Below are 25,975 nucleotides of genomic sequence, written 5' to 3'. Positions count from 1 at the left end.
GGATGTAATAGTTTGTTTTTTGTTGTTTTTTTTTTAAGTAGGTCACTTTTTAAGTAAGTGTAAGTTAATCTCTCTCTGATTGGTAGCCAGTGCAGTTCGTAGAGAATTGGGAGGGAGTGGAACATACGAGCATTTCTTAAAATTAATTTTGCGACAGTGTTCTGAATGACTTGAAGACGAGAGAATTTATCTAACTTACACTAAAAGACGGGAATTGCAGTAATCAATGCGTCATAAAATAAACGTGGTAAAAGCTGACTGGCTACCTGAAAAGTCAAACAATCTCTGAAAGTGGCAAATTTCTTTAGATAAATATTTAAAATTGTACAACTATAATCGATTTGTGTCTGCATGAATATATTGTTATAAAAAAAGACACCAAGGTTTTTAACACATAAAAAGGACTGTATCGGTCATCCATTGATATTCAGACTGGCTGTTGATAAAACTTTATTTTTTTCCAATGGTATTTCTACATAACATCAATTCCGCCTTTTCATTATTTAACTTCAATTTGTTTCATTCCATCAAACACTTTACATATCTTCATATATTCTTAATATAATATATCTTCATATTTTCATATCTCCCAACTCTAAAATAAATAAATGAGATTGAGCTACTACAATCTTCGCCAATAGCTGTTCACTCAAAATGTTCATGTTTTCTTCTTATACTGTATACTGATTGTGTTGATAAAACTTCTTTTTTTTCCATTGGCATTTCCACATAACATCAATTTCGTTTTTTCATCATTTAACTTCAATTTGTTTGATTCCATCCAACACTTTACACACCTTCATATATTCTTCACATCTATCTTCATATTGTCATATCTCCCAACTCTAAAAGATGGAGCTGCTACTATCTCCGCCAATATCAGTTCACTCAAAAAGTTCATGTTTTCTTCTTTCATTGTATACTGATTGTGTTGCTATATTTTCCTCTCAATCTAATTGTAATCAATTGGTTGTTGACAGGTTTCCATTTTACACGGCATTAATTTATCCATTTTATGCTAAAGAATAACGACAACACCCTCGAATGTATATCATCATATCTTCCAGAAAATAAAAAAGAACTGGTTCACCAGGCGCGATCGTCATTTGCCATAAGTCTGTCTACCAGTGTACACTTACATTTAGAATGAGCAGGCTGTAGCGCCTCATTTCCGTTGTCACTTGGGTCAATTTGTCTGTCTCGTACATCATTCACATGCTTCCAGAACTATACTCTTATTTTGCATTTTGCGCTGAGGTTCTCCATTATTGTATCATTAGCTTCATTCCGATTTTTTTTGTTAATGCCAATCATACGAGACTTCTAGAGAAATCCCAGGTAGGGCCCCCTTCACAGTTGTAGTGGTGTCATATGTTGCTGTTTCCGTTTCATAAAAAAATGGGATAGGACTGTCGGCCCTAAGCCCAACCCACAACCTCGAGGACTAGTGACTCTTTTCATGAGTCCCTTCTAATGCTGTAACCCTAGCAGAATGACTGAAAGGTACTCGGTCCTTAACCACCCACCCCTTCCTCTAAATGATTCCGGTTTAGTAATGCCAGTCATACGAGACTTCTAGAGAAATGCCAGATAGGGCTCCCTTCAGTTGTAGTGGTGTTTATTTGTTGCTGTTTACGTAACATAAAAAAAATGGGATAGAATTGTCAGCCCTAAGCCCAACCCACAACTACTGGGACTAGTGACTCTTTTCAGGGGTCACTTCTAATGCTGTTACCCAAGTAGAGTGGCCGAAGGGTACTCGGTCCTTAACTCCCCCGCCCCCCTCCCCTTTTTTCCCCTCTCGATGATTTGAAACAAGCCTAAAAAAAGTGAAGTAAAGTTAAATCGGCGCTCATCGCATCTTTCATCCACGGACAGGTCATGAAAATAAGTCGACACGCACTTATTTGCGGGTCTTATGAACATTATGGGCTCATTGTTGTAATAGATTAAAAAAAAAAAAACAAAAAAAAAAACGACGCAAAATGTTTGCAACCTTGTTAAACTAGACCCATATTTGGGTTCGGCTGTCAGACCTGCATATATGGACACGTCGAAATAAGTCCTTAAGCATACACACCGATATTCATGCATACATTTATCCATCAAGTTTTTTTGTTTGTTTGTTGTTTTTTGTTTTGTCTTTTTTAATGATTTTTTTTTTTTGCCAATAAGTCCTTAAGCATACACACCGATATTCATGCATACATTTATCCATCAAGTTTTTTTGTTTGTTTGTTGTTTTTTTGTTTTGTCTTATTTTAAATATAAATATATTTTTTTTGCCCCTGCCTGTCATCGAAAAATAACGATGACTTTCAAAAAAAAAAACAAAAAAAAAAAAACAATAATAAATAAATAAAAAGAAGTAAAAATGACTATCGAGGTTTCCATACTCTCAGTGTAACCAGGTCAAGGAAACCGGAAATCAACCGGCGTAACTCGTTATGGTGGCATCGTGAATGTCCTTTTCTTTGTACGTTATTGTTGAATTTAATCATCAATTCTCGAGTCTCAGCATTTATTAAAAAGTATCTGTGGCTGGAATCGACGTCCGAATCCACTGAACGGTTGCATTAAGGTAAAATTTTATATTTGACACAATTTATCAACAAAATGATTTTTATTTCTGATGCTGCGCAATTGGTCGCATGGCCATGGCGTCGTCCTCAGCCTCAACTCAAAATCAAACACTGTGATTCGTGATTTATTGCAGACATGTCTGCCAATAAGAAAAAAATGATTATTGGCAGACACTGTCTGGCAATAACGAGGGACGGTTATACACAGACACTATTTTGAAACTCCGCTTTTTACTTTAGGCTAGCACTATTCAGTATCTGATACTGAATAGTGGTTTTGCACTATTCAGTATCTGATACTGAATAGTGGTTTTGCACTATTCAGTATCTGACACTGAATAGTGGTTTTGCACTATAATACGGTGTTTTTTTTTCCGAAACCCGACAAAGTTATGGGAAGAGGGCAGCTGTGGGAGTGAATCTCGGACTCAGAGAAGTGTACAACAGTGGGGAGTGAACCTGGGACTGGGTTTCAGCGGGTTTCGTAATAAAAAGCCGGACGACACCTGGCAATATCCGACAAAGTTATGGGATGTAGGCAGCAGCGCGCGTGTGTGTGTGTGTGTGTAGAGGCTGAGGGGGGGGGGGGGGGGGGGGGAGGAGGGGGTGAACCTGAGATTCAGGGAAGTGTACACCAGTGGGGAGTGAACCTGGGACTCTGGGTTTTATAAAAAAGCAATAACAAATTGGGGGGTGGGGGGGGGGGGGGGGGGGGATTACTTTTGTACGAAACCCGACAATATGCGGCAAAGAAGTGGAAAGTAGGCAACGCGCGGGGAGTGAACCTGGGACTCAGTGAAGTGTACACCAGTGGGGAGTGAACCTGAGACTATGGTTTTCGGCGAGCTTCAGCTAGTTTCATATAAAATCGATTATTTTTTTACAAAACCCGATGAAACCTTGCAATATCCAAGAAAGTTATGGGTAGTAGGCAACAGTGGGGAGTGAACCTGAGATTCGGGGAAGTGTACACCAGTGGGGAGTGAACCTGGGACTGGGTTTCGGCGGATTTTGTTATTTTAAAAAAGCAATTACTTTTTGATTACGAAATGCGCCAAATGCCAACAAATTGGGGCAAAGTTATGGAAAGTAAGCAAATAATGGGGACTGAACCTGAGACTCAGGGAAGTGTACACCAGTAGGGAGTGAACCTGAGACTCTGGGTTTAGGCGAATTTCAGCGAGTTTCATATATAAGCAATTACTTTTTTATGAAACCCGACGAAACCTGGCAATATCCGACAAAGTTATTGAAGTAGGCAATAGTGGGGGGTGAACCTGAGATTCATGGAAGTATACACATGTGGGGAGTGAACCTGAGACTCTGGTTTTCGGCGGGTTTCAGCGAGTTTCATATAAATGCAATTACTTTTATACGAAACCCGGCAATATCCGACAAAGTTATGGGAGATTCAGGGAAGTGTACGCCAGTGGGGAGTGAACCTGAGACTGGTTTTCAGCGTGCTTCAGCGAGTTTCATATAAAAGCAATTACTTTTTTACGAAACCCGACGAAACCTGGCAATATCCGACAAAGTTATTGAAGTAGGCAACAGTGGGGGGTGAACCTGAGATTCAGGGAAGTGTACACTTGTGGGGAGTGAACCTGGGACACTGGATATTGTAAAAAGACAATACCAAGGGGGAGGGGGAATTACTGTTTTACGAAACCCGCCAAAACCCGACAAAGTTATGGGAAGCAGGCAGCAGTGGGGAGTGAATCTGGGATTTGGACACAGATGAGGATTGAACCTGGGACTGCGAGAGGCTGATACCAGTGGACAGTGAGCTCAGAATGTACTTTTATTTCGAATCCTACCGAAATTATCAAAAGTTATGGGAAGTGGGCACCATTGGGCAATGAACCGGGACTCAGGGAAGTGCACACTGGTTGAGAGTGAACCTGGGACTGTGAGAAGAGGATATCAGTGGAAATTAAACTGGGACTATGGGAGTTGGGTACCAGACGAGAATGAAGCAATTACTTTTTTACGAAACCCGCCAAAACCCACCGAAAAACCATACTTAGGTTTACTCCCCAATAGTGTACACTTCCCTGAGTCTCAGGTTCACTCCCCCACTGTTGCCTACTTTCTTTCCATAACTTTGTTGGATATTGTTGGGTTTCGTAAAAAAGTAATTGCTTTTTTGTTACGAAACCCAGTCCCAGGTTCACTCCCCAATGGTGTACACTTCCCTGAGTCCCGGGTTCACTCCCCACTGCTGCCTGCTTCCCCTAACTTTGTCAGGTATCGGCGTGTTTCGGCAGGTTTCAGGTTTCGTAAAAAAAGAAACACCCCTAAAAATACCACGTGTATTCAGTAAATAGATGTCAATTGTAGTCTAATATTCACTATCTGTTTAAATTATTATTATTATTATTATTATTATTATTATTATTATTATTATTATTATTATTATTATTATTATTATTATTATTATTATTATTATTATTATTATCACGTAAATTTTAATATAATACTGCAATTAATTCACGGAAGTACATCATTCAATTAAAAATGGCAGAAAGTCTGGCCACATATTTATAATGAATCGGGATTGTCTTAGATAACAAAACAAACAAACAAACAAAAACAACAAGTACAACAACAACAACAAATGTGACAAACAGAAAAAAGCAAGATTTTAAAAAGTAATGAACAATAGAAGAGCACATCAATGAAAAACAACAATGAGATTATAACACATAAAAGATATTCGTAATAAATCGACAACTGATTAAATAACTCCTACTACTTGATTTAAAAATCATAATCATAATAATGATGATGATGACGATTACAACAGCAACAATAATAATAATAGTAAGTAGAAATAATAATAATAATAATAATAATAATAATATAATAATAATAATAATAATAATAATAATAATAATAATAATAATAATAATAGTATAATATAAACATTAAAATATATTACAAGCAAATAAAATGATTAAAACAAAATATTGGGGAAAAATAAAAGTTAACCCGGCCGGGATTTGAACTCTCGAACCTTAAGTTCAGAGTCAAACAGCTTATCCACCAAGCCATGGTGTCACTGAAATTTTAGTGACATTTAATCATGTCTATTTAGACATTAAAAAATGTATTTGAATGCCACTCTTCTTTTGATATTTTGAACTATGTTAATTGCACAGTAGCAGAAATTTAAAAATAACGGTCAAAATATTTCTACAACTTTGAATCGGGCTGTCAGTTACTGCACGAGTTCAATCTGGTAGTAGGTCAGCAGTTTATTTACATTCAACTGAGATTGTCGCACTTTTCACTCTCTCTATAATAAAAGAGTTCCTTATGGATACTGAATAGTGGCAAAGCACTATTCAGTATCCGATACTGAATAACCACTTCCTTTACTTTAAAACATTTATCCACATTCCAGAATATCGAAAATTTCGAAATGCACATCACATAAAAATTAAAAATAAAAACATAAAATCATAAAACATTAACCAACAAATAGAGAGGCGTGCTTCTAGGCCTGCGTACCAAGTCCGTGAAAAGTCCAATTCGCTTTGACTTTGAGCATGTAATGTATTCTAGTTAAAGAGAAATATTTTTTAAAAAACCTACCTCTGTTAGTGTTAGAGAGCCTCGCCTTTGGCTTACCATTACCAACCTCAGCTGAATGTCCAATTCGCCTTGAGCCTGAGCATGCATTCACTCATTCCCGTAAAAGATAAATATTTTTTTAAAAACCTACCTCTTTTTCAAAAACTAGCATCTTTAAACTTTCTAAGAAACATTTTGATTTTTCAGAACTTTAGTTCGTTAAAAAATACCCGTTGAGAGTCGAATGAAAACGAAATTTTGTTGTTTACACGGTTTTTAAAGGAAATGCCATAAATAAGCATTCATGAACTTCCTGTGTTGTTTTTACAGTGTCACGTGACCATTTTGAGAAATTTGTCGTCTGCTACAAATAATTAGACCGGTGGGGGGTAGATATTTTCGTTGGAGCAGAAAAAAAGTGAGTATTATTTCTTGTACTTTTAGAGAGGAACCAAAGATAGAGGTGTCTAAATGAGCCAATAAAATGGAGATAAAAAAATAAAGTGAGTAGATGTGACTCATATAATATGAGTCACATCTACTCACTTTATTTTTTAATCTCCATTTTAGAGAGGACTAGGGTTCAACAGCAGTCAAGTTGATTGAATGAAAGAAAAAACGGCCTTTTTTATCTGCCGCCACCACCACCGTGAGATTGGAGGAGGGGGGGGGGAGGGGTTGCATGAAGACGAAAGGGAGACGTGTCGCTTGGTGACCTTGGTGATGTAGAGCATGTCAAGGATGCTCGCAGGTGTTCTTAACCCCTTAACAGCGAAGCTAATTTTTTGCTCACAGAGAATACAGCGTTTCCACCAAGAGAGCAGTCAGACTATCGCAACTCGGACTTCAATTGTCTATAATCGTTTTGCCGTTACTTGTCTTTTGATGAAAGAAGATTTCGCCCCTTAAAGGTTGCATTGCTACTGGGTTTGCGTTGGAGGTGTACAAAAATGCACTGTTTTTATGCACCTCCATTGGCGGTGATCAGGTTTAGTTTTAGTTTGTAGTTTAGCACGCTGCTTAGTGATTACCGATGTATGTTTATACAATGATAATAAATTAAAGAATAACAATAATTTTTAAAATTAAAAGTAAAAAGAAACATGGCACACAAATACTGATCTCAAATAAATAAATAATTTTAGAAAATTAAAATCCAAGTTTTTTAAAAACATGATAAAAAGTCTTTGAAAAACAAAAAGAACCCAGTACTTTCCAGGTTAGAGTCTGACAGCTTGTCTACTGCGCTACAGAGCCACCTGGCTGTTCATCACATTTAATAAGGTTTTTCTAAAACGTAATTTTACCTTCAATGCAACTTCTATTTTCTGGTTTTATATTTCTATTTTTAAAAAGTATTGTTATTTTTATCGCAGTGGCTATTTTTACAGTCCCGTAAAGATGGTACTCGGGGCTATTTTTACAGTCCCGTAAAGATGGTTCTCAGGGCTATTTTTACAGTCCCGTAAAGACGGTTGTCAGGGCTATTTTTACGGCGTTGATGCAATTCGGTTCACAGTTATTGATCCGCATAGTTATAGATGTATGTAAACGTGTCTTTTTGCAGTATTCACAAAACTTCACATATTATTTCTCCCGATTTTAGATGTACAGATCTAGAGGCGGTGAATGAAAGCAAAATTAATTTCATTTAACATATTTAGATCTAAAGCTAAAATTAACAAACAATTAATGTAAAGACAATTCTCTTAGCGATTTTTGCTGTACTGTCATTTTTATGACATATAATTTGTGTTTATGCATAAGTTATGCATAAGTACAGAACAGCCCGTTTTCTATAATCAGTGGGCAGGTTAGGTTGTATGTCTTGAATTTTTTTCTGTCAAACAGACATAATATAGATCTAGTTTATCAAACACTGAAAGTATAATTAGTTCCTGCTTGAACTCGACCAGTCAGGAAGGACTAATGGTTTATACAATTTTAAAAGATGTAACATTCAGGGTGCAGTCTTCTCATGTGTATGTGGGTTCGAATCCCCTTTCAGAAAAGAGGCCGTTCACAAACCAATTGGACACATTTTGACCATTTTAGAACCCCCCCCCCCTCCCAACCATATTGTGGACAAATGACTACCCCCCCCCCCCCCCCATGTGGATGTCCATGGTAAAGATACACATTGCGAAACACCCCATATTGTTCTCTTGAATAATTAAAAAAAAAAAAAAAAGAAAGTAAATAATGATGATGATTCTCTACCATGGGCGGTCATGATCCAAAAGAATAGAGGTGCCCAAGACTGATCCTCATCAGGGCGCCGAGGTGGAGAGGGAATTTTGCTTTGGTCCCACCATCACATTGCTCCTACTCCTTTACCGATTGACCCAGCGATTGTTCCGACCAGACAAGGGTGGTCTCTGTATTGCTCCTCCCTTCACGAGGTTGTTTTATTGTTCTCCGCCAAAGCGGTGCTCACCTTGTGGTCAGACCCCTCTGCCTAGACTTTGAGGTACCACTAGGGAAAGAGATTGAGAAAAAGAGAAAGGAAAAAGAGAGAAGAGAGAGAGGAGGAGGGGGGGGGGGAGAGGAATAGAGAGAAAGAAAGAGATTGGGAAAGAATGAAAGAAAGAGAGAGGGGGAGAGAGAGAGAGACGAGAAAAAGAGAGATAGGGAAAGAAAGAAAGGAATGGAGAAAGAATGAAAGAAAGATTGTGAGAGAGAAACAAAGAAAGAATGTAGAAAGAAAGGGAGAGAGAGAGTGGGGGGGGGGGGGAGAAAGAAAGAAAAAAGAGAGGGAGAGAGAGAGGGGGAAGGGGAGAGATATAAAGAAAGAGATTGAGAGGGAATGAAAGAAAGAGAAAAGGAGAGAGATAAAGAAAGAAAGGGATAGAGAAAGAATGAAAGAAAGAGTGTGTGAGAGAGAGAGAGATAGGGGGGGGGGGGGGGAAAAAAAAGAAAGAAGGAAAGAGATATAAAAAAAAAAAGAGATTGTAAAAAGAAAGAGGGGAGAGAGAGAGAGAGGGGGGGGGGGAGAAAGAGAAAGAAAGAAAGGCATAGAGAAAGAATGAAAGAAAGAGAGAGAGAGAGACAGGCTGCTAACTAGCCGCATCTGAATGAAGTAAGTGAGAGTTTTAGAGCCCAGGGCGTCTACTCAGCCTATCTGTTACTATTTATAAATCTGTTACCGCAACGTCGTAAAAATAGCCCCGAACCGTCTTTACGGGGCTGTAAAAATAGCCCCGAGAACCATCTTTACGGGACTGTAACAAAAACATCCTACAGATGTCACGATATAGCTTTTGCCATGTCCAAATACAGAAACACAATAACGCTGATGAAATTGGGGAGGATGCGCATGCATGACGGAGGTGTATAAAAACGATCCGTTAAGATACACTGTCAACGGAGGTGCATAAAAACACTACGAAATTAAAATGACCATCATTATCATTACTTACCGCTGCTACTGCAACCACTTCAACACCACTATCATCATTATCTGTCATCATCCATCATCATCATCATCATATATTGACTCAACCACCATTACTGCAACCACCACCACCGAATCATCATCTTTTATCACTGTCATCGCTACTACATCACATCATTATCATCAACATGATAAGGATTCTCTGCCACCTCTCCAACAACCCTACCATTGGTTCATCATCATCAATTTTACAGCTAATAAAGTCAGGCCTGTAACTCTTCCGTCTATTGTCGGATTTCCGACAGTACGATTTTGCTCTATAAGTGCTAAAAGAAAAAAGATACAATTCGTAATGTCAAAGAACAGAACCAATAAAAAAGAAAATAAAAGACTTTTATTTCGTTCCTCAAAAAAATTTGATTTTATTCCGTTTCAAATGGCGACTTTAAAAAAAACAAAACAAAAAAATTTTTTATTTGTCGCATCAAAGACAAGACAAAACAAAAGCTATAATATTATCATGCCACCTACACATTCCGCTAGCCGTGGATGTATTCACTGCCTGGCTACTGTGCCATAGCCAGCGAGAGAGAGGTCGCGAAGTTCGCGCGAGTCATCTTCACACACACACACCTAGTCAGGAAATAACGCACACACAGAAGTGTGTCGAACCGGACCGGAAGGTTTCTCTCTATTTTGCTACCGACACACATGCATATCTCCGGTTTTCATATCGTTTTTTCTATATTTTATTGGTTCCGTACCGGTGTGAGACCGGGAAAAAAATAATGCGAAATAATTATTTTTCTTCGAAAGCTCTCGCACCACCTCCTCTTCTTCTTCTTCTTCTTCTTCTTCTTCTTCTCTTTTTCTTCTTTTCTTCTTTTTCTTCTTTCTTCTCTTCTTCTCTTCTCTCTTTTCTCTTCTTCTTTCTCTTCTTTCTTTCTTCTTTTTCTCTTCTTCTTTTCTCTTCTTTTTCTTCTTCTCTCTTCTTCTTCTTCTCTTCTTCTTCTCTTCTTCTTCTTCTCTTCTTCTTCTTCTTCTTCTTTCTTCTTCTTCTTCTTCTTTCTTCTTCTTCTTCTTCTTCTTCTTCTTCTTCTTCTTCTTCTTTCTATCTTCTTCTTTTCTTCTTCTTTTACTTCTTCTCTCTCTTCTATTATCTTCTTTCTTCTTCTTCTTCTTCTTCTTCTTCTTCTTCTTCTTTTCTTCTTCTTTCTTCTTCTTCTTTCTTCTTCTTCTTCTTCTTCTTCTTCTTCTTCTTCTTCTTCTTCTTCTTCTTTCTTCTTCTTCTTCTTCTTCAAGAATTAATCCAAATAAACGAAAGAATCAGCGTAAACATTTAACACAAACAGGAGTGAAGATACACATCCTTCAAAAGGGTAGAAAATGTTCTCTTCCTTTCATTTTACAACTAACTCAGACCTGGGCCCTCAAATAATTGGGATTTTTTTTTTGGTACCATATAATAAGGACTTCGTTATAAATAAGTAGGGGAAAGTGACATGATTTGACTATTCACGTGTTCAAAAAGTTCCGACAATTTTTTCACCAACCATTTACAGGCCTGTAAAGTTACAACCACCACTCCATCATGATCACTACAACCACCACTTCATCACCATCATTACTTTCAATTAATATAACCAATGTTTTATTTATAATTTTTTTTCAAAGAAATTAGAATGTGTGTGTGCGGGTGGTTGGATGGGAGCATCACCCTTGAATCATATACCTATGATGTTCGCATGGGTATACGATCCGATAGTGATGTCGTTTCTTCTTCTCTTTACTAGCCTATCCTGCTTCTTTGGTTTGTGATTGTATTTTTGACAGGGGATATTTTTTTTTCTGTAAATCTTCTGCCTGTTTGTTCTTGGTTATTTATAATTTAGCTTATGATAACTTTAGGTTATGATTTTGATTTACATTTGTACTATTTTTGTTAGATTGCTTGTTTTTTTGTTTCAGCGGTCTCTCATATAACCTCAATTGTGTTGGAAGAGACCTAAAGCAACAAACAAACAAAAGAATGTGTGTGTGGTTGGGGGGGGGGGGGGGATAATATTTGACATCCTTAACTATTGCATGTATATGCGGGTAAGTGTATATGGATGTTTGTGTTTACAACAAAAAACACATATTGGTGGGATTTTCGAAATTTTTAGCCTTCTCTTGTAGGAAAAATTGTGAGGCAAAATAGGAGGAACCTTTATTTGTGTATTATATTCCTCAGGAAAATGGCACATTTTGTCTACCCTACTGCAAACCCAATTGCACAATGTGCTCCTACTGCCCAGACTGCATACCCTTCGGCTCAAAGTGCATATGTAGCAGCAGCACCTCAAGCAACTGCTTATGCGCCAGCACCTGCTGCAAGAACTGGGCAAACTTATGAGAGTTATCCCACAGCAGCACCTACTGTTCACCCAACAACACAGTACACATATTCAAGGGCCCAAGTTGCTGTCACAGTAAGTGTTTGTTTCATCAGCAAAATTGTATAAAATTCTTTTATTTATATATATGATTTAAAATACACCAAGTCCTTTTTAATTTTACCTCCCCTCCCCCCCCTCTCTCTTTTTCTCCCTTCCTCTGTCAGTCTCCTTCTCTCTCTCTTTGTCTTCTGTCCCCCTCTATCTGTTTTCCAACTTGCTTTCTGTCTTTGTCTTGGAATGAGATTACTTGGTTTTGTCCTGGCCCTGGGAGGATACGTTGGCTGAGAGGGAAACGGTCAAATGTACAGTTAGTTTTGGGAGATGATATTTTTTTCCTTGTAAATCACCTCTCTGTTATGCACTGCAATATGTTTTCTTACATATATATATTTATTCCTTTTTACCTGTGCTGATATGACCTTAATGTGTTGCAATCGCCATAAATCCCTTAAAACATTTAAAATCTCAAAATGATGTCTTCAGCAATATTAAATGTTACTGTAAAATTCTATCTCCTGGTTATATTGACTGCCTTTGTTATGAGAGTTACTAATAAGATTTTATATCAAATTATTGCTTTTAGCCTATTGAATTCTAATATTTCTTCCAGCCAACGGTAACATATGATCAAACTAAAACGTATTATCAGCCAACTCCTGCTGCCTCCTATACAGCATCCACTGACCCTCAATTTCAAGCAGGTGAGTTTGTGTCACTTACTCTTACATTTTCTTTTTTTCCTGAAAACTTTGATTATTTATTTATTTTTTGTTTTTTTCAAATTTCAAGTCTGTAGATCAGTTTTTTACACTTTTGGATTAGTAACATTTTGTACATTTGATCTTCTATTGCTCCAACCCAGTGGTGAGTCTAGGTCTTTTTTTTTTAAGTTGCCCCCATTCATACATCAGAATGCAGATAAAGTGTTATTACCTATAACTAAAAGCTGCCTTTTTTGTGAACATTTTAAATCAATGGCTTCATTACAAACAATTCACTTGTGTTCGTTTTCAGTTTTTTGTTGTTGGCAATATGTCATAATCCCAGTGCTGATAAATCGTTAAAGCTAATCTAGAATAAATTTATATTTACATGAAACAATTTTTTTTCTTTAAAATAAATTGGCTGGCATATATGATTATTTGTTTATATTATCCTGTCTTTAATCTGTCTTCAGCTAAGCCAGTGTTCAGCACTGGAGCAACATATGCAAGCACACCTCGACAGACTGCAGTTGCAGCACCAAAAGCCCAGGCTTTGCCAGCTTCATCATCTGGTACCAGTTATGTGTATTCTTCCACTACTCCCACTGTGACCACCTACTCAACCAGTGGATATACAGCCACCACAGCTGCCCAGTCAAATTTATCTGGTAAGTTAACCATGTCGGCCAAGGATTAATCAAGGTGTGCAGTCCAATTTTTGAAGATAAAAGAAATTGCAATCATTTGAGTTTATCCCTGTTGGTAGAAGTCTTGTGCCCAAGTGTGCAAACGACTTGTATGTAGTCTGAGACTAGACAGACAGAAAAGATTGCTCAGTGATATGAGGCTTTCTTAAAAGTAATTTTTGTAACATTCAATACAAAATGGTTAAAATATGAATTCACTTCAGTCTTTCTTGGGGGATGTCATTCAGATTTTCACCTTAAGGAAAAAGACTATGTGCCTACAGATTACAAATACACATACTTGTTCATATATATATTCTTTTTCCTTAAGAAAGCAGATATTATGTTGGATTATCTGGCAACCCGGAATATCAAACTTTATTGAAGTCCAGTGTTAATATTTTCCCTGCAAAAGCTGCAGCAATCAACCATAACTGTATTGGTAACCATTTCCAGCAATTAAGTTTTTGGACAATTTTCATGTAGATAATATTCCTCTTTTGGTTTTGCTATTTTTTTTTTTCCCATGGTGAAACCAAAGTCCATTGAGTCTTGTTTCAATATTTTTTACTATGAGATGGTGTAGCCGCTACTCATAATAATTAACAATACAAACAACAAAATTATTAAGTGTAACTTTTATTTTTATAATTTTTTGTTGTTCTTGTCTGATGAAAATAAATTTTTAAAATGTAATCATTTTCAAAAATATATAGCAAGAGAAGCTGATAATGATAATTATAATCTGTTTCTGGCATCAGAATTTAAATATTATTTAGATATATCCACAAAGTTTCTGTTATGTTGATTGAATATTTTTTTTTTGAAATACCACTGATCTGTGCAGACTCCAGAATATGGAATTTTTAAAAAAGCTTACGATTCAGTGAGTTCAATTATTTTGAACTTGATCTAACTTTTATCAGATCTCTTAATTTGAATATTGACTAATAATCCAGAGACTGAGGCACTGGCATCAAATTTATAGCATCAGTAGCTTCTCAAATTGTTGACAATTTAATAACTGTTATTTCAAGAATTTTACAAAGATAACATGATTTCTATTAAATTATGTGCAGTTTTATTTTCATTCCAATTTTCCCATTTTTTCTAGCATGTGTTTTTTTGTTTTTTTTACAAGTTGCCTCTGTGGAGATTGCTATTTCAAAAAACTTTCCTTATTAACCGAAACAACTTTTTAAAAATATGCCACCCGTTTTCACAATTAATCTGAAATAGTTTAGGCAGATGCTCCTACCCTTCCGCTTTTCGCAAAAATTTCACTTTTCAATCAAGAAAATTTTATAAAAATGTTAAGATATGGTTTATTTCATCATCATTCTCTATGGTCAATCAACACACATTTTGTGTGTCTGATTAGTCCCTTCATAGTGTGTGCAGTTGATTATAGTTTAGGGAGGGGTAGGGGAGAGCCAATGGCTGAAGTATTATTATTATTATTGTTGGCTCCAATACTGCCGTTGTTGTTAAAAACACAGTGTATGCAATGTTAACCAAATAGCACATACTGTTTTCTTTAATAAAAACGGCAGACTATGTGAGGTCAATGACCTATATAATATTGTATGTTGGCTCCAATCGGTAGTATTATTGAGTAGGCTTCTTTACCTATTTAATTTTAGCCCTGTGTATTCGTGTGTGCCGGCAGGAGCGTTTGTTTGATTAGGTGTGTGTCAGTGGGGGGGGGGGGGGTCCTGACAAGGTTAAATCCAACCATTCAATGATTTACTCTGACTGCCAGGGCCTGTGTCCTCTATTATTATTTGACCCCCTTTTTAGTCTTTAAACAATCTGCACTTTTGTACACATTTCATATTGTATCATTTGAGTACTTTGGGTTGTCTATTATATTATCTGCAGCAAATCATGTCATAGTTGATCTCTGTAAGTTGATTCCGCTTTTTAGTTTTCCGCTTTTTATGTACTATGATTTCTCTTTGGGGCTATTGGGGATAGGAGCCTCTGGTTAAGGTGCTTCAATATGTGAGCATAAAAATTTTTTTTGTCTCTGTTGGTCATAAACATGCTGTTTTAATTTTTTAAGTAAGTCATTAAAAAAAATGAATTATCATTTAAGGTCTTTTATATGTACTATGAATTTAAACATATTACAGTGAAGCTGCTTTGTAAGACATTCAGAGTATAGATTTCAATATTTGTGATGTGTATAACTTAATATTAATAATTCAATAAGATTATTGGTTCTAATACTAAAGCAATTCAGAACATTCTGTGTTTCCAAGTTCCTTTGTATCATTCAGATTTTTTACTCTTTGTTTCAGCTTATTGTCTTCCTTTTTATTTAAAAAAAAATGATTTCTTTGAGGTGTTTTATTTATGAAGTTTTCAATAGTTTTACACAATGGAAAATGGGTGGCAGGGTTTGATTTGAAATAGAACATTGAGCAAAATAAAGATAATAATTTCAATTCACAATAAATAAAATGTAAACCATTGGCTAAAATCTCATCTCCATCTTAGTTTTCTATATCGCAGAGATAAATAAGTAAGAGATTGAGGAGCAGTCACTGGTTTAAACATAATTCTTGTCAGGGAAAGCAGAAATATTTTAAATATTTAATTTAAAAAATGTTTGTAAAAAATTAGCCTCCCTTGACTGGAGATTGCTGGACAAATGTTCTACTTTTACCTTTTTACACTACATCATTGCATAACACAATAAGTAATGTGTAATGAAAGCATTTATACGTATGCTTGGCAATCCAGCCTGAGTGTTTTGTCACGGAAGGTGGCTATTTGTGATAATTTTTTTCCCTTGTTTTTCGTCTTTGTCTTTTGTCTCTGTAACACATAAACTTTGCAGATTTTTATCTTGATAAATAAATTTATTTGAACGCCTCTCAAATCAAATCAGATCAGAATAGATAGAGATGTATAGTCATAATGTTGTGGTGAAGGCAGTTAATGATCTCTTCTTTATGTCATATCTCTTGCTAAAAGGCCTTAGATAAAAACTATGTTCTATGGTGAATGAACTCTTTATCTGATCAGAGGGTGCACAGTCACTGCAATAATATATTTTTTTCCGTCCCCTAAATTTCATTAGGATCAGTATACTATATAGTTATCACTAAATAGTGGGTGATTTATTTGTTTATTTATTTATTCGTTTATATAATATATTATTATTATTATTATTATTATTATTATTATTATCATCATTATTATTAGTATTATTCTCTTGACTGTAAAGCTAACAGGATATGGGATTTTTTTTTACGACAAATGTTGATTAAGGTTTATGGTTTTTGATATCAAATGAGACCAGTTTTTAATAAATGTATCCTCAGGCTATGATGCTGCTTTATACTCTGCTGCATCTAATTATTACACCCAACAACATCATGGAAAGCCGGGAACTGCTTCATGGATGTTGAAGAAGACAACAGGGGGGGCACCATTCAAGCCGAAGCCTAAAGGCCCACCCAAAACAGTTCAGCTTCATTATTGTGATGTATGCAAAATCAGTTGTGGGGGACCGCAGGTGAATAAATTCTTTCTTCTTCTCTTTCTCCTCTTCCTTATTGAAGAAATGATTTTGGTGAAAACGTCTTGAACACTTTCATTTTAGGTTGTCACACATTTTATTCTTGAAATTAATTTTTTTAAAAATCTTTTTATGAGGATGAGGTGGGGGGTGTTGGGTAGGAAGCCTTTTTTTTAATGACTGTTAACGATGGCAGGGATAAAACTAAAAAAAAAAAAGAAACGTAGTGTTTTTATGCACCTTCGTTGACGGTGTATCTTAACGGATCGTTTTTATACACCTCCGTCACGCATGCGCATCCCACCCAATTTCATCAGCGATATTGTGTTTCTGTATTTGGACATGGCGAAAGTTATATTGTGACATCTGTAGGATGTCTTTGTTAATAAATTTACATAGAAATAATAATAATCTAAAAAATCGAAATATAAAACCAGAAAATAGAATTGCATTGAAGGTAAAGTAATGTTTTAGAAAGACCTTATTAAATGTGATGAACAGTCAGGTGGCTCCGTAGCGCAATGGACAAGCTGACAGACTTTAACCTTGAAAGTACTGGGTTCAATTCTCATTGTAGACAAAAAAATTTTTTTGATTTCTTCTTTATTTATTTTTTTTTGTTATAGTTATTCAAAAACTTTTTATCATGTTAAAAAAAACTTCGATTTTAATTTTCTAAGATTATTTATTTATTTGAGATCAATATTTGTGTGCCATGTATCTTTTTACCTTATTCTTTAATTTATTATCATTGAATAAACGTACTTGGTAATCACTAAGCAGCATGCTAAACTATAATCTAAAACTATGTAACTTATTTAAACCTCATGGACGTATGCTATATGATATGATATCGATCAAGCACATTATTTTTATTTTTGGGTGTCATAATAGGGGAGGGGGGGGTCGGAACATATAACAGAACAGAACTTTCAATCCAATGAAATAGGTACTAGATGCTAGAATTGATATCAACTTCAAAATTTCTTTTTAAAAAACAAACAAATCTTATCTTTTAATGACCCATCTTATTTTAGTCATACCGTGATCATCTGGAAGGACAAAAGCACAAGAAGAAAGAAGCTGCTTTGAAAACCACCCAACCCTCTGGAGGGCGACAACTTCAGAACCAGATGAGATGTGAACTTTGTGACTTGACTTGCACTGGAAAGGATTCATATGCTGCTCATATCCGTGGTGCTAAACATCAGAAAGTAAGACATTCATTTTAAAGCCATAGTTACATTTAGTAGTGTGCTATATGTTTGATTTAAAAAAAAATAAAATTTGGGCCTAAAACAGGTTAATCCATAATATATGATTTAAATTGTTTATTTTTGCTTTTGAATAATCTCGTTTCATGACAACGCTCTTAATCAAATATTTTTGTTTTAAAAGGATAATAATTGTTCTTATTTTGTGGATTACAGGTTGTTAAGTTACATACAAAACTTGGAAAGCCAATTCCATCTACTGAGCCAGTTGTACCTCCAGCACCAACTAAAACAGACTCAAAGGCTGTCCCTGGAAAATCTGTGGTTGTGCAATCTGCCAATGCTGCCAAAAAAGTGTTGGCTACACCTAAGATAAACTTTGTGGGTAAGGAATTCTTTTATAGAATGGGCCCCATCTGCTCATCCAGCAGTAGTGTGATAGTACTTTGGTAGTTGGATAAAATTGAAGTCTTGTGGGGATGACATTTTGATAGACTAAAAATAACTTGTAACTAACAAATCATTTCATGCTACTGATATCTGAAAAAAGCCTGCCACCTATTAAAATTAATTCAAAATGAGAGAATGAATTATGTTCAAATTTTGATTTTAATGTCTAATTACAATCCATATTCTGGGTGTGTCTTGACCTCCCATGGTGAGCAGGAGGTCAATATCTGTTTTCCGAGTTGTTCTCTCTCTTTGTCTTTGAATGGGATTACTGGTTTCATACCGGAGCCCTTGGCTGAGAGGGAAACAGTCAAATGTATAATGTTAGTTTTGGGAGATATTTCCTTGTAAATCACCTCTTGGTTTTGTATTGATAGCTAAGTGTATTTCTCTTGAGATCTTGTGCTGGTGACTGGATGAGACTTTTAGCTGATCTCAAACTAAGTACATTGATGGCATGCTCTTAGAATCTACATCTGTTTCCTATTGAAACCATTTTTCCCTTTGTCTTACTTTTTCTTGGCTGCTTTAATTGTAATTCTAGAATTTTTGACTATCCCATTTTCTTCTTTACTGTCACTATATGACCTATATGTGTTGCAAGCTTCGTAAAACCCTTAAAAACAAAAACAAGCAATCCATATTAAAAGGTAACTTTTCATTATGTTGTTTCAGGTGGAACTCAATTAAAAAGCACTGGAAACAAACCAGCAGAGGAGAAAATGGAAACAACAGGAGCAGGAAATGAATCATCTGATACAGCTACACCTGCGGCTGAAGGTGATTATTGCTGGGTTGTTTTTTTTTTCATTTGTAAAGCTATAATTCATTCTTGATCTTTAGTTGTTTAATTTTTTTTCTTTCCTCAGTATAGTCGCACCCTGAACGGGTCATGATCACGCGCTGAAAAATTTCTTCCTATTTTGAGCCTAGTCATTCTCACCATCTTCCACTGACACGAGCATCAATACCACCAACATGATTAGGGTCTTTTGGTCTCTGAGTCTTTCGAAAGCAACATCCTTAGTTATTGCAATTTATGAGCCTTATACTAATTTAATATTCTCATTTAGATTAGTTTCTTGATAAACCAGATCATTTTGTAATTACTAGAGATTGCTATGAATGAGTGTTTGAATGATGAAAATCAAGAGTTATTTTGATTTGGGTTTGGTGTTAACATTTATATATAAATTTTTGTGTGGGGACACAATACACTTTTCATTCTGGGAAGGTTGGCAGGTCTGTTACTCACATTCTCTCACCCTACTCAGATGTATCACAAGTACCTGGCCGTAAACAGCTTTTTCTCGGTCTGAAAAATTGTGATATCTCATAGCAGGTGTCCTACAATGTTTCTGTTGGTTAGGGTAGGGACCCCTTGAAAAGCTATTTGAGCAAGTTAAGTGGATGTTGCGCTATATAAAAGCTCACCCTGTCCACCCAGATGAGCTGGATGAGTTAGATCTAAAGGAAAGTACTTTGTGGAAACTGGTGTTTTACCTAAATGATAGCATGCAATTGCTACTTTCCGCTTAATTATATAGAAACCAGCTATGTTTCGGTTCTATGGCCTCATAGTTGTAAGAGAATACTTATCACAAATGGTTAAATCATCTGACATTTTGAAACACATTTTAGAGATAAAGATGAATTTATTGCACTTTTCTTAGATTATAAAATCGGATGCCTTTAGATTAAGCTTCTGGCAGATACTCAGGTATGTCCCAACCTACCGTTCCCTTCTGACATTGTAACATTCTTTTCAGATGATGCCAATGCCTCAGAGAATGATGTGGCTCCAGTTGGTGAGTAAATCACAGTATAGTTCTTAGACCTCTTTTGGGAATTGATGTCATAAAGTTGTGAACTTAATATCTTGGTCATAATGGTTGTAAATTTCCTTCTAAAAGTTGGTAATGTGAGTTTATGTAATACTTGAAAATTCTCATTTCAGTTGTAAGTACTTCTTTCTCAGCTTGTTAATTTTTGACAAATGAAAGTTAATTTCTACAGTTTTTGATACAAAGTCTATAAATTTTGTGAATTATTATGTAAATCTTTCAGAATTTTTCTGAATTTAGGTTATTTTAATTTAGACAAAAAAAAAGGGGGGGGGGGGGGGGGTAAAAATAGATAACATGATGAAGTAATACATTTTACCAAAACTTATTGAATACAACAAAATAGTATAGTGCATATGGGCCCAAACATGACAAAATACAAAACAAAATGACATTTTTATCACTACACTGGTTGTGATTTTCTTCATGATTTAGTTGTTTGATTAGATTTTATTGTCATTTTTGTGCTTAGGTCTAACTTGAAGAAAAACAGTTGTTGTGAGAGTATTTGCATTTCAGAACACACTTAAAATTCTTTTAAAAATTCAAGCCTTGGCTAATTCGGAACAGAATTGGAAATCTCGTTTCAAAATAACTTTGTTGCAATCAGGAATAATTTTGGTTCGAAGTGACAGATTTGACCAAATGATCATAAAGTTGTACAACAGTGTTGAATCATTGTATTTTATCAATTAAAACGTATGGAACAAAATTAAAATAGCTCATTTCTGTATTTGATTCATACTTGCTTGAAAATTTTCAAGGGAAGGGAATTATATGAGATTGAGGGACAGCCATAAACGGGTACTGTAACATCAAATGCTGCTGATTGATTTTATAATGTAATGTAATCAGTCAATCATCTATGAAAGTTAAAGTGTGTTGTACAATCCAATTTCCCTTATTTTCTCTCCAGGACATGAATACATTGAAGAAATTATGGCTGACAATGGAAAAGTTGTCAGCTTTAATTGCAAATTATGTGATTGCAAATTTAATGATCCTTATGCCAAAGAAATACATCTTAAGGGTAGGCGTCACAGGCTTCAATACAAGGTAAGGATGAATCTGTAAGGTGAATACTGATACAATTACTATCGTTGTGTGTTTGGTAATTATTTATTATTATTATTACTAACAAGGTATGTCCCTGTTAAGATGTTCAGAGAGCAGTAGATTACACACTGTCAAATTCATACTGTTGGGCCCCCTCTTTCCTTTTCTTTCTCTTTCTCCCTCTCTGCTTCTTTCTCTCCAATCTCTCTTTTAAATATCTCTTCTCATTTTTGTTTTATCCCCTCTCAAGGGAATCAAATTCTGTGTTCTGTAAAGACCACTTGATAATGATTCATTCCCACTCCCACCCTTTACCTGTGGGATTAATTAATTACATTTCATCTCCGACACCCACTGTCCAGTCTACACTAGCTTTTACTATCACTCATTTTCATACTACACTAGCAATCAACATGTATGCTGTGCATAACCATTCAAAGTGTGTCATGTTTTACTCTGCTGTTATCATAATTAGGAACCCACCTCTTCTATATTTTGTCACATTTCTCAACAATAATATAAAATCAAAAATACAAGTTCAAAATTGCAAATTATATAGAATACTTTTCAACACTTCTTGCATCCTCAGAAAAAGGTGGATCCTAATCTTTTAGTGAAAGTTAAATCTAAAGCTGGAAAATCTTATCAAGCAGCACAGAAAGAGGATTACTGGCGTAGGAAGGACCAACAGGATCGTATCAGAGAAGAGATGAGGTAAAACTTTCTATTTTATGGAATATTGAAGTGTAAATTATATTGTGAAGCACATAGGTAGTGTTCCCTCATTTCAAATGCTTTGTGCAATGCCCTAAATGACACACCTTTCTTAACAATTTTAACCTGTAACCACTTCCCTCCTCTTCTCTTGCTGAGTCTCCATCATTGATTTTTCTGTATAGGATACAGCCACTAGTAATTTCATAATCTTGTTACAAACTTTGGATATGAGACAATCCTGACAGCAAGGAATGGATTCTAAGAGTAAGTCCTCCCAGATGGAGGTGTAACCAAACGATCCTACTACTGTCACCACTAAATTTGTTAGACACACCTTCACAGAATGTTGTAAACCAATCAGGATACATTATTTTTAATCAACAAAAATACTTTTTTTCTCTTTCTCAAAGAATGGAAGATGAGATCTACTGGGGTCATCGTCGTATGGAAATGATGGGTGGTCCTATGCCTCCAGAGTTCATGGACTGGCAACGTTTTGGTCCAATGGGTCCCATGATTCGTGGTCCTTTCCCTATGCCTCCCATGGTTTGTAATTTATTTTTTCAAATTTACTCCTTGTGGTTTGCAAGCTATCAGGAATGATTATTGATTTTTGACATGTTTTATCTTGACTTCTGGATTCCAATTTTTATTTTGTTTTTAGGGAAAAACGTTTTAATTGCTTTTAAAATAAAAACAACCATAAAAGCGAAATCAATGCATAATTTATTTGATATAGTAGGGGGAAAAAACTCCATTGACCTTTAGAATTTCTTTTCTTATATAACAAAACAAGGAGAAAAAATAGAACAAGGAAAAAGCTTCATTTCTCAGCTTTGTTTTTTTTTCTTTTTTTTCTTTCTCTCTTTTGATTAATGTTTGCCAGACATGAATACAGGCTAGTTTTAATGAAAATTTTATTCACAATTTTTGAACACAATTTCTTTTTCAGATGCGAAGACCAAAATCATCAGACGATAAACATGTGATGGCAAAACATCGTGCAGTGTATCCCACAGAAGAGGAGGTAAATTATTAATAAATATTATTTCTATTACTTTAAAAATCAATCAAATTCTTGCTTTATGGAGCATGCAAGTTGTTTGTTTTTATTTCATTTCTGGACCTGAGCCATTGTCAGATCCAAGTTTTTCATTAGATCATTGAATATGTAAGAGAGCAATACATTACAGGTTAAGCACTGTGGGATATTAAGTGGATAATATGCTTGTTTTCGCAACAGAGCTGATAGGCCTGAAAAAATCGTTTTAAATTTTTATTAGTCAAAATGCTATCTGGTGAATTGTGCAAATTCAATTTTGGATCCAAAAAGGTTTAAACAACAAGGGAAGCAATTTTTTGTAAGTGAGTGATAAAGTGCTCGACTATGCCTAGGGTTTTGGTTGGGTACATTGTGATTAATTAACTATCTTAACTAAATCAATATAGATGGGGGGAAAATGCAAGATTCATTACTTATTTGTATTAGCAGCAATCAACTTGTGTACATCTTACATTGTTCTTGCTGGCTTCAGTAAAATTATTAAAAGAATTCAATTTGTGGGGTTAGTCCTTTAGTTTCGTCACGGTTACACTGATAATGTTATATTTATCTTGTGATCGTATTGAATATTGGTGTTATTTGTGAAATATTCTGATTTTATTTGATATTGATGAGTATATTATTGCCATATTGTTGCAGTTGCTGTCTGTTCAAAACATTGTATCGGCTTGTGAAAAAGCATTAAAGCATGTGTCAGATTTTTTGGCTGACAGGTAAGTGTTTTCTGTTAGAAGAGGGTAGTTTCAAAGAAATTTTTTTTTTTCAAATGAGTGTTTAAAAACTTTGTGGCATGTGTATTTTCTATAAACAAGTAATTTTGTTTTGTTTTGTTTTTGTAGTTGCATACTAGTTTGAATAGATTTTACAAAGCTTACAACAATGTTGATGCCAGTCCTAGGTGTATCAGCTTTGTTACAGAAGTTTCATAAATATATTTTGATTTCTGAAACTTTCTGTTAATCATTACATCCAAATGAACCTTTTTTTAAATTGGTCTTTGTGCCACCTTTATTGAATTAATGGATCAGGTTATTGCAAAGAATAAAAAAAGTTCAAAAATAATTATACAAATTTTCGTTATTACAATTGCTTCATCTTTTATAAAGGCTAAATATCCAACTCTTTCGTATAGCAAATGATGCTGCTCGATTTTCGAAAAAGGAACAAAAAAGATCAATGAAAAAGTAAAATGAAAGCTTCAAATTAATTCACAAAGACAATTGATGTCGATAACATTGACATTGAATAAGACACTGAAGACATAAGTGGGATTAGAATGATCAGACAGGAAATAAAATGCTTTGGGGCTTGTGGATTCCATCTGTCCAGAGGTCATAGAATTTCTTTATGTATGATTTATTCATTTTAATGTATTATACTCATTTCACGAAAGCGTAGTTAAAAACTGGATCAGATTTAAAGATAAAGAATTTATTGCAGTTTTTTATGTTAAAATTCTGACATTTATTTTGGGCTGTCCAACTTTTGGCTTAGGCTCTTCACAGCCTTGTTGTCTCTTTTACTCCCCCTCCCTATGCCATTTGTCTTTTCCTTGTTGCTTTGTCTCTTTGTTATGGAATGTTTAACCATAGTTTTGCCAGGCCCTTCCTGGAGTCTTTTGGTGAGAGGGAAACGTCATATTTTTTATTTGAGAGATGATTTTTTTACCCTTCTACTTACCCAAGTAAATGTATCCCTAACCGGTACAAGGTACATCCAGCACATTTTCCAACCCCAAGTTATTCCATTTTTTCATGAACATCCTAATTTTTCAAAATGAGAGATAATTGATAGTACTATGATCACACATAGCTTTTAAATAAACTATATAAATATTTCATACCAATTTTGTAGATAAAACAAGTTTATACTTTCATTTGATCCCTAGTATATAAATAAATTCGGGATAATATAATGTATGCTTAGGACATTCCTAATATTGCTGTGAACTTTTCAAATGCCCTTGCAAAATATATTTTAAAATTAAAAAGTTTTATTTTATGTCACCTGTTGCTTTGTAATAGGCATGTTGACAAATAAAAAATGTGATTTGTCCTTAGTGATGCTCCTGTAAAGGAAGACTCAAAGACTGACGATGAAAAGGATGTCAAAATGGAAGAGGATGGGTAAGCAAGCCTTTATTGTTGAACTATCATTGCGTTACATCAGCTTTTATACCTTTCTTAGAGATATTTACAGATAAATAATAATTAATGATTTTAGAATTTAGTAGTTTAATTGTGCATATTTGTTAACATGTATATAACAATAATAACACCTTTGGATATGTTAAGCCATAGAAATTTAGGTAAGGAATGGATGGTACATGTATATATTAATGAAAACATTTAATTAATTATTAAATTGGCAGTGAAGCAGACCCTGCACAAAATGATGATTCATAGAAATATTAATGTCTTGCGCGACACATTTTTGTTAATAAATTTTACAACATTTGTGAGAAGAAACTGATTTTTTTGTTTTCTCATTTCAGAACTGAGAAAAAAGATGATGGGACATCAAATCGTGTGCTGAAGGGAGTAATGCGTGTAGGAGTACTTGCCAAGGGTTTACTTCTTCATGGGGATTTAAATGTGAATCTTGTTGTCCTCTGCTCTGAAAAACCCACTCGAACCATACTTGAACGGGTTGCTGATTCTCTACCTAAGCAATTGGCTGTAAGTTATTTGTAGTACAGTTTTGTGAATTGAATTTGTAGATA

At 35.1% G+C, this 25,975-nt stretch overlaps 1 protein-coding gene across 2 annotated transcripts in view; it reads left to right on the top strand.

Annotated features, from left to right (window-relative positions):
• Positions 1-2,409: 2,409 nt before the first annotated feature.
• The window catches only part of LOC144966361 (zinc finger RNA-binding protein-like), a 35,633-nt gene continuing 12,067 nt past the window's right edge, over positions 2,410-25,975 (top strand). Inside the window, exons 1-17 of one of the 2 annotated variants that reach the window (XM_078902700.1) lie at positions 2,424-2,581; positions 6,489-6,576; positions 11,786-12,023; positions 12,601-12,691; positions 13,168-13,362; positions 16,713-16,906; positions 17,947-18,123; positions 18,340-18,508; positions 19,249-19,353; positions 20,343-20,381; positions 21,334-21,473; positions 22,063-22,187; positions 22,601-22,736; positions 23,143-23,217; positions 23,893-23,966; positions 25,314-25,379; positions 25,748-25,931. In XM_078902700.1, the coding sequence (XP_078758826.1) occupies positions 11,790-12,023; positions 12,601-12,691; positions 13,168-13,362; positions 16,713-16,906; positions 17,947-18,123; positions 18,340-18,508; positions 19,249-19,353; positions 20,343-20,381; positions 21,334-21,473; positions 22,063-22,187; positions 22,601-22,736; positions 23,143-23,217; positions 23,893-23,966; positions 25,314-25,379; positions 25,748-25,931 (2,004 nt within the window). In that variant the 5' untranslated portion in view covers positions 2,424-2,581; positions 6,489-6,576; positions 11,786-11,789. Of the gene's footprint in view, positions 2,582-6,488; positions 6,577-11,785; positions 12,024-12,600; positions 12,692-13,167; positions 13,363-16,712; positions 16,907-17,946; positions 18,124-18,339; positions 18,509-19,248; positions 19,354-20,342; positions 20,382-21,333; positions 21,474-22,062; positions 22,188-22,600; positions 22,737-23,142; positions 23,218-23,892; positions 23,967-25,313; positions 25,380-25,747; positions 25,932-25,975 lie in introns of both variants that reach the window. The other variant, XM_078902699.1, reaches the window with a different exon arrangement.

Source organism: Berghia stephanieae, chromosome 2 (assembly GCF_034508935.2).
Source record: "Berghia stephanieae isolate SIO BIC M18660-M18661 chromosome 2, UCSD_Bste_1.3, whole genome shotgun sequence".
In the NCBI taxonomy this organism is placed as follows: Eukaryota; Metazoa; Mollusca; class Gastropoda; order Nudibranchia; family Aeolidiidae; genus Berghia; species Berghia stephanieae.
This window is presented reverse-complemented; position numbering and strand designations above follow the sequence as displayed.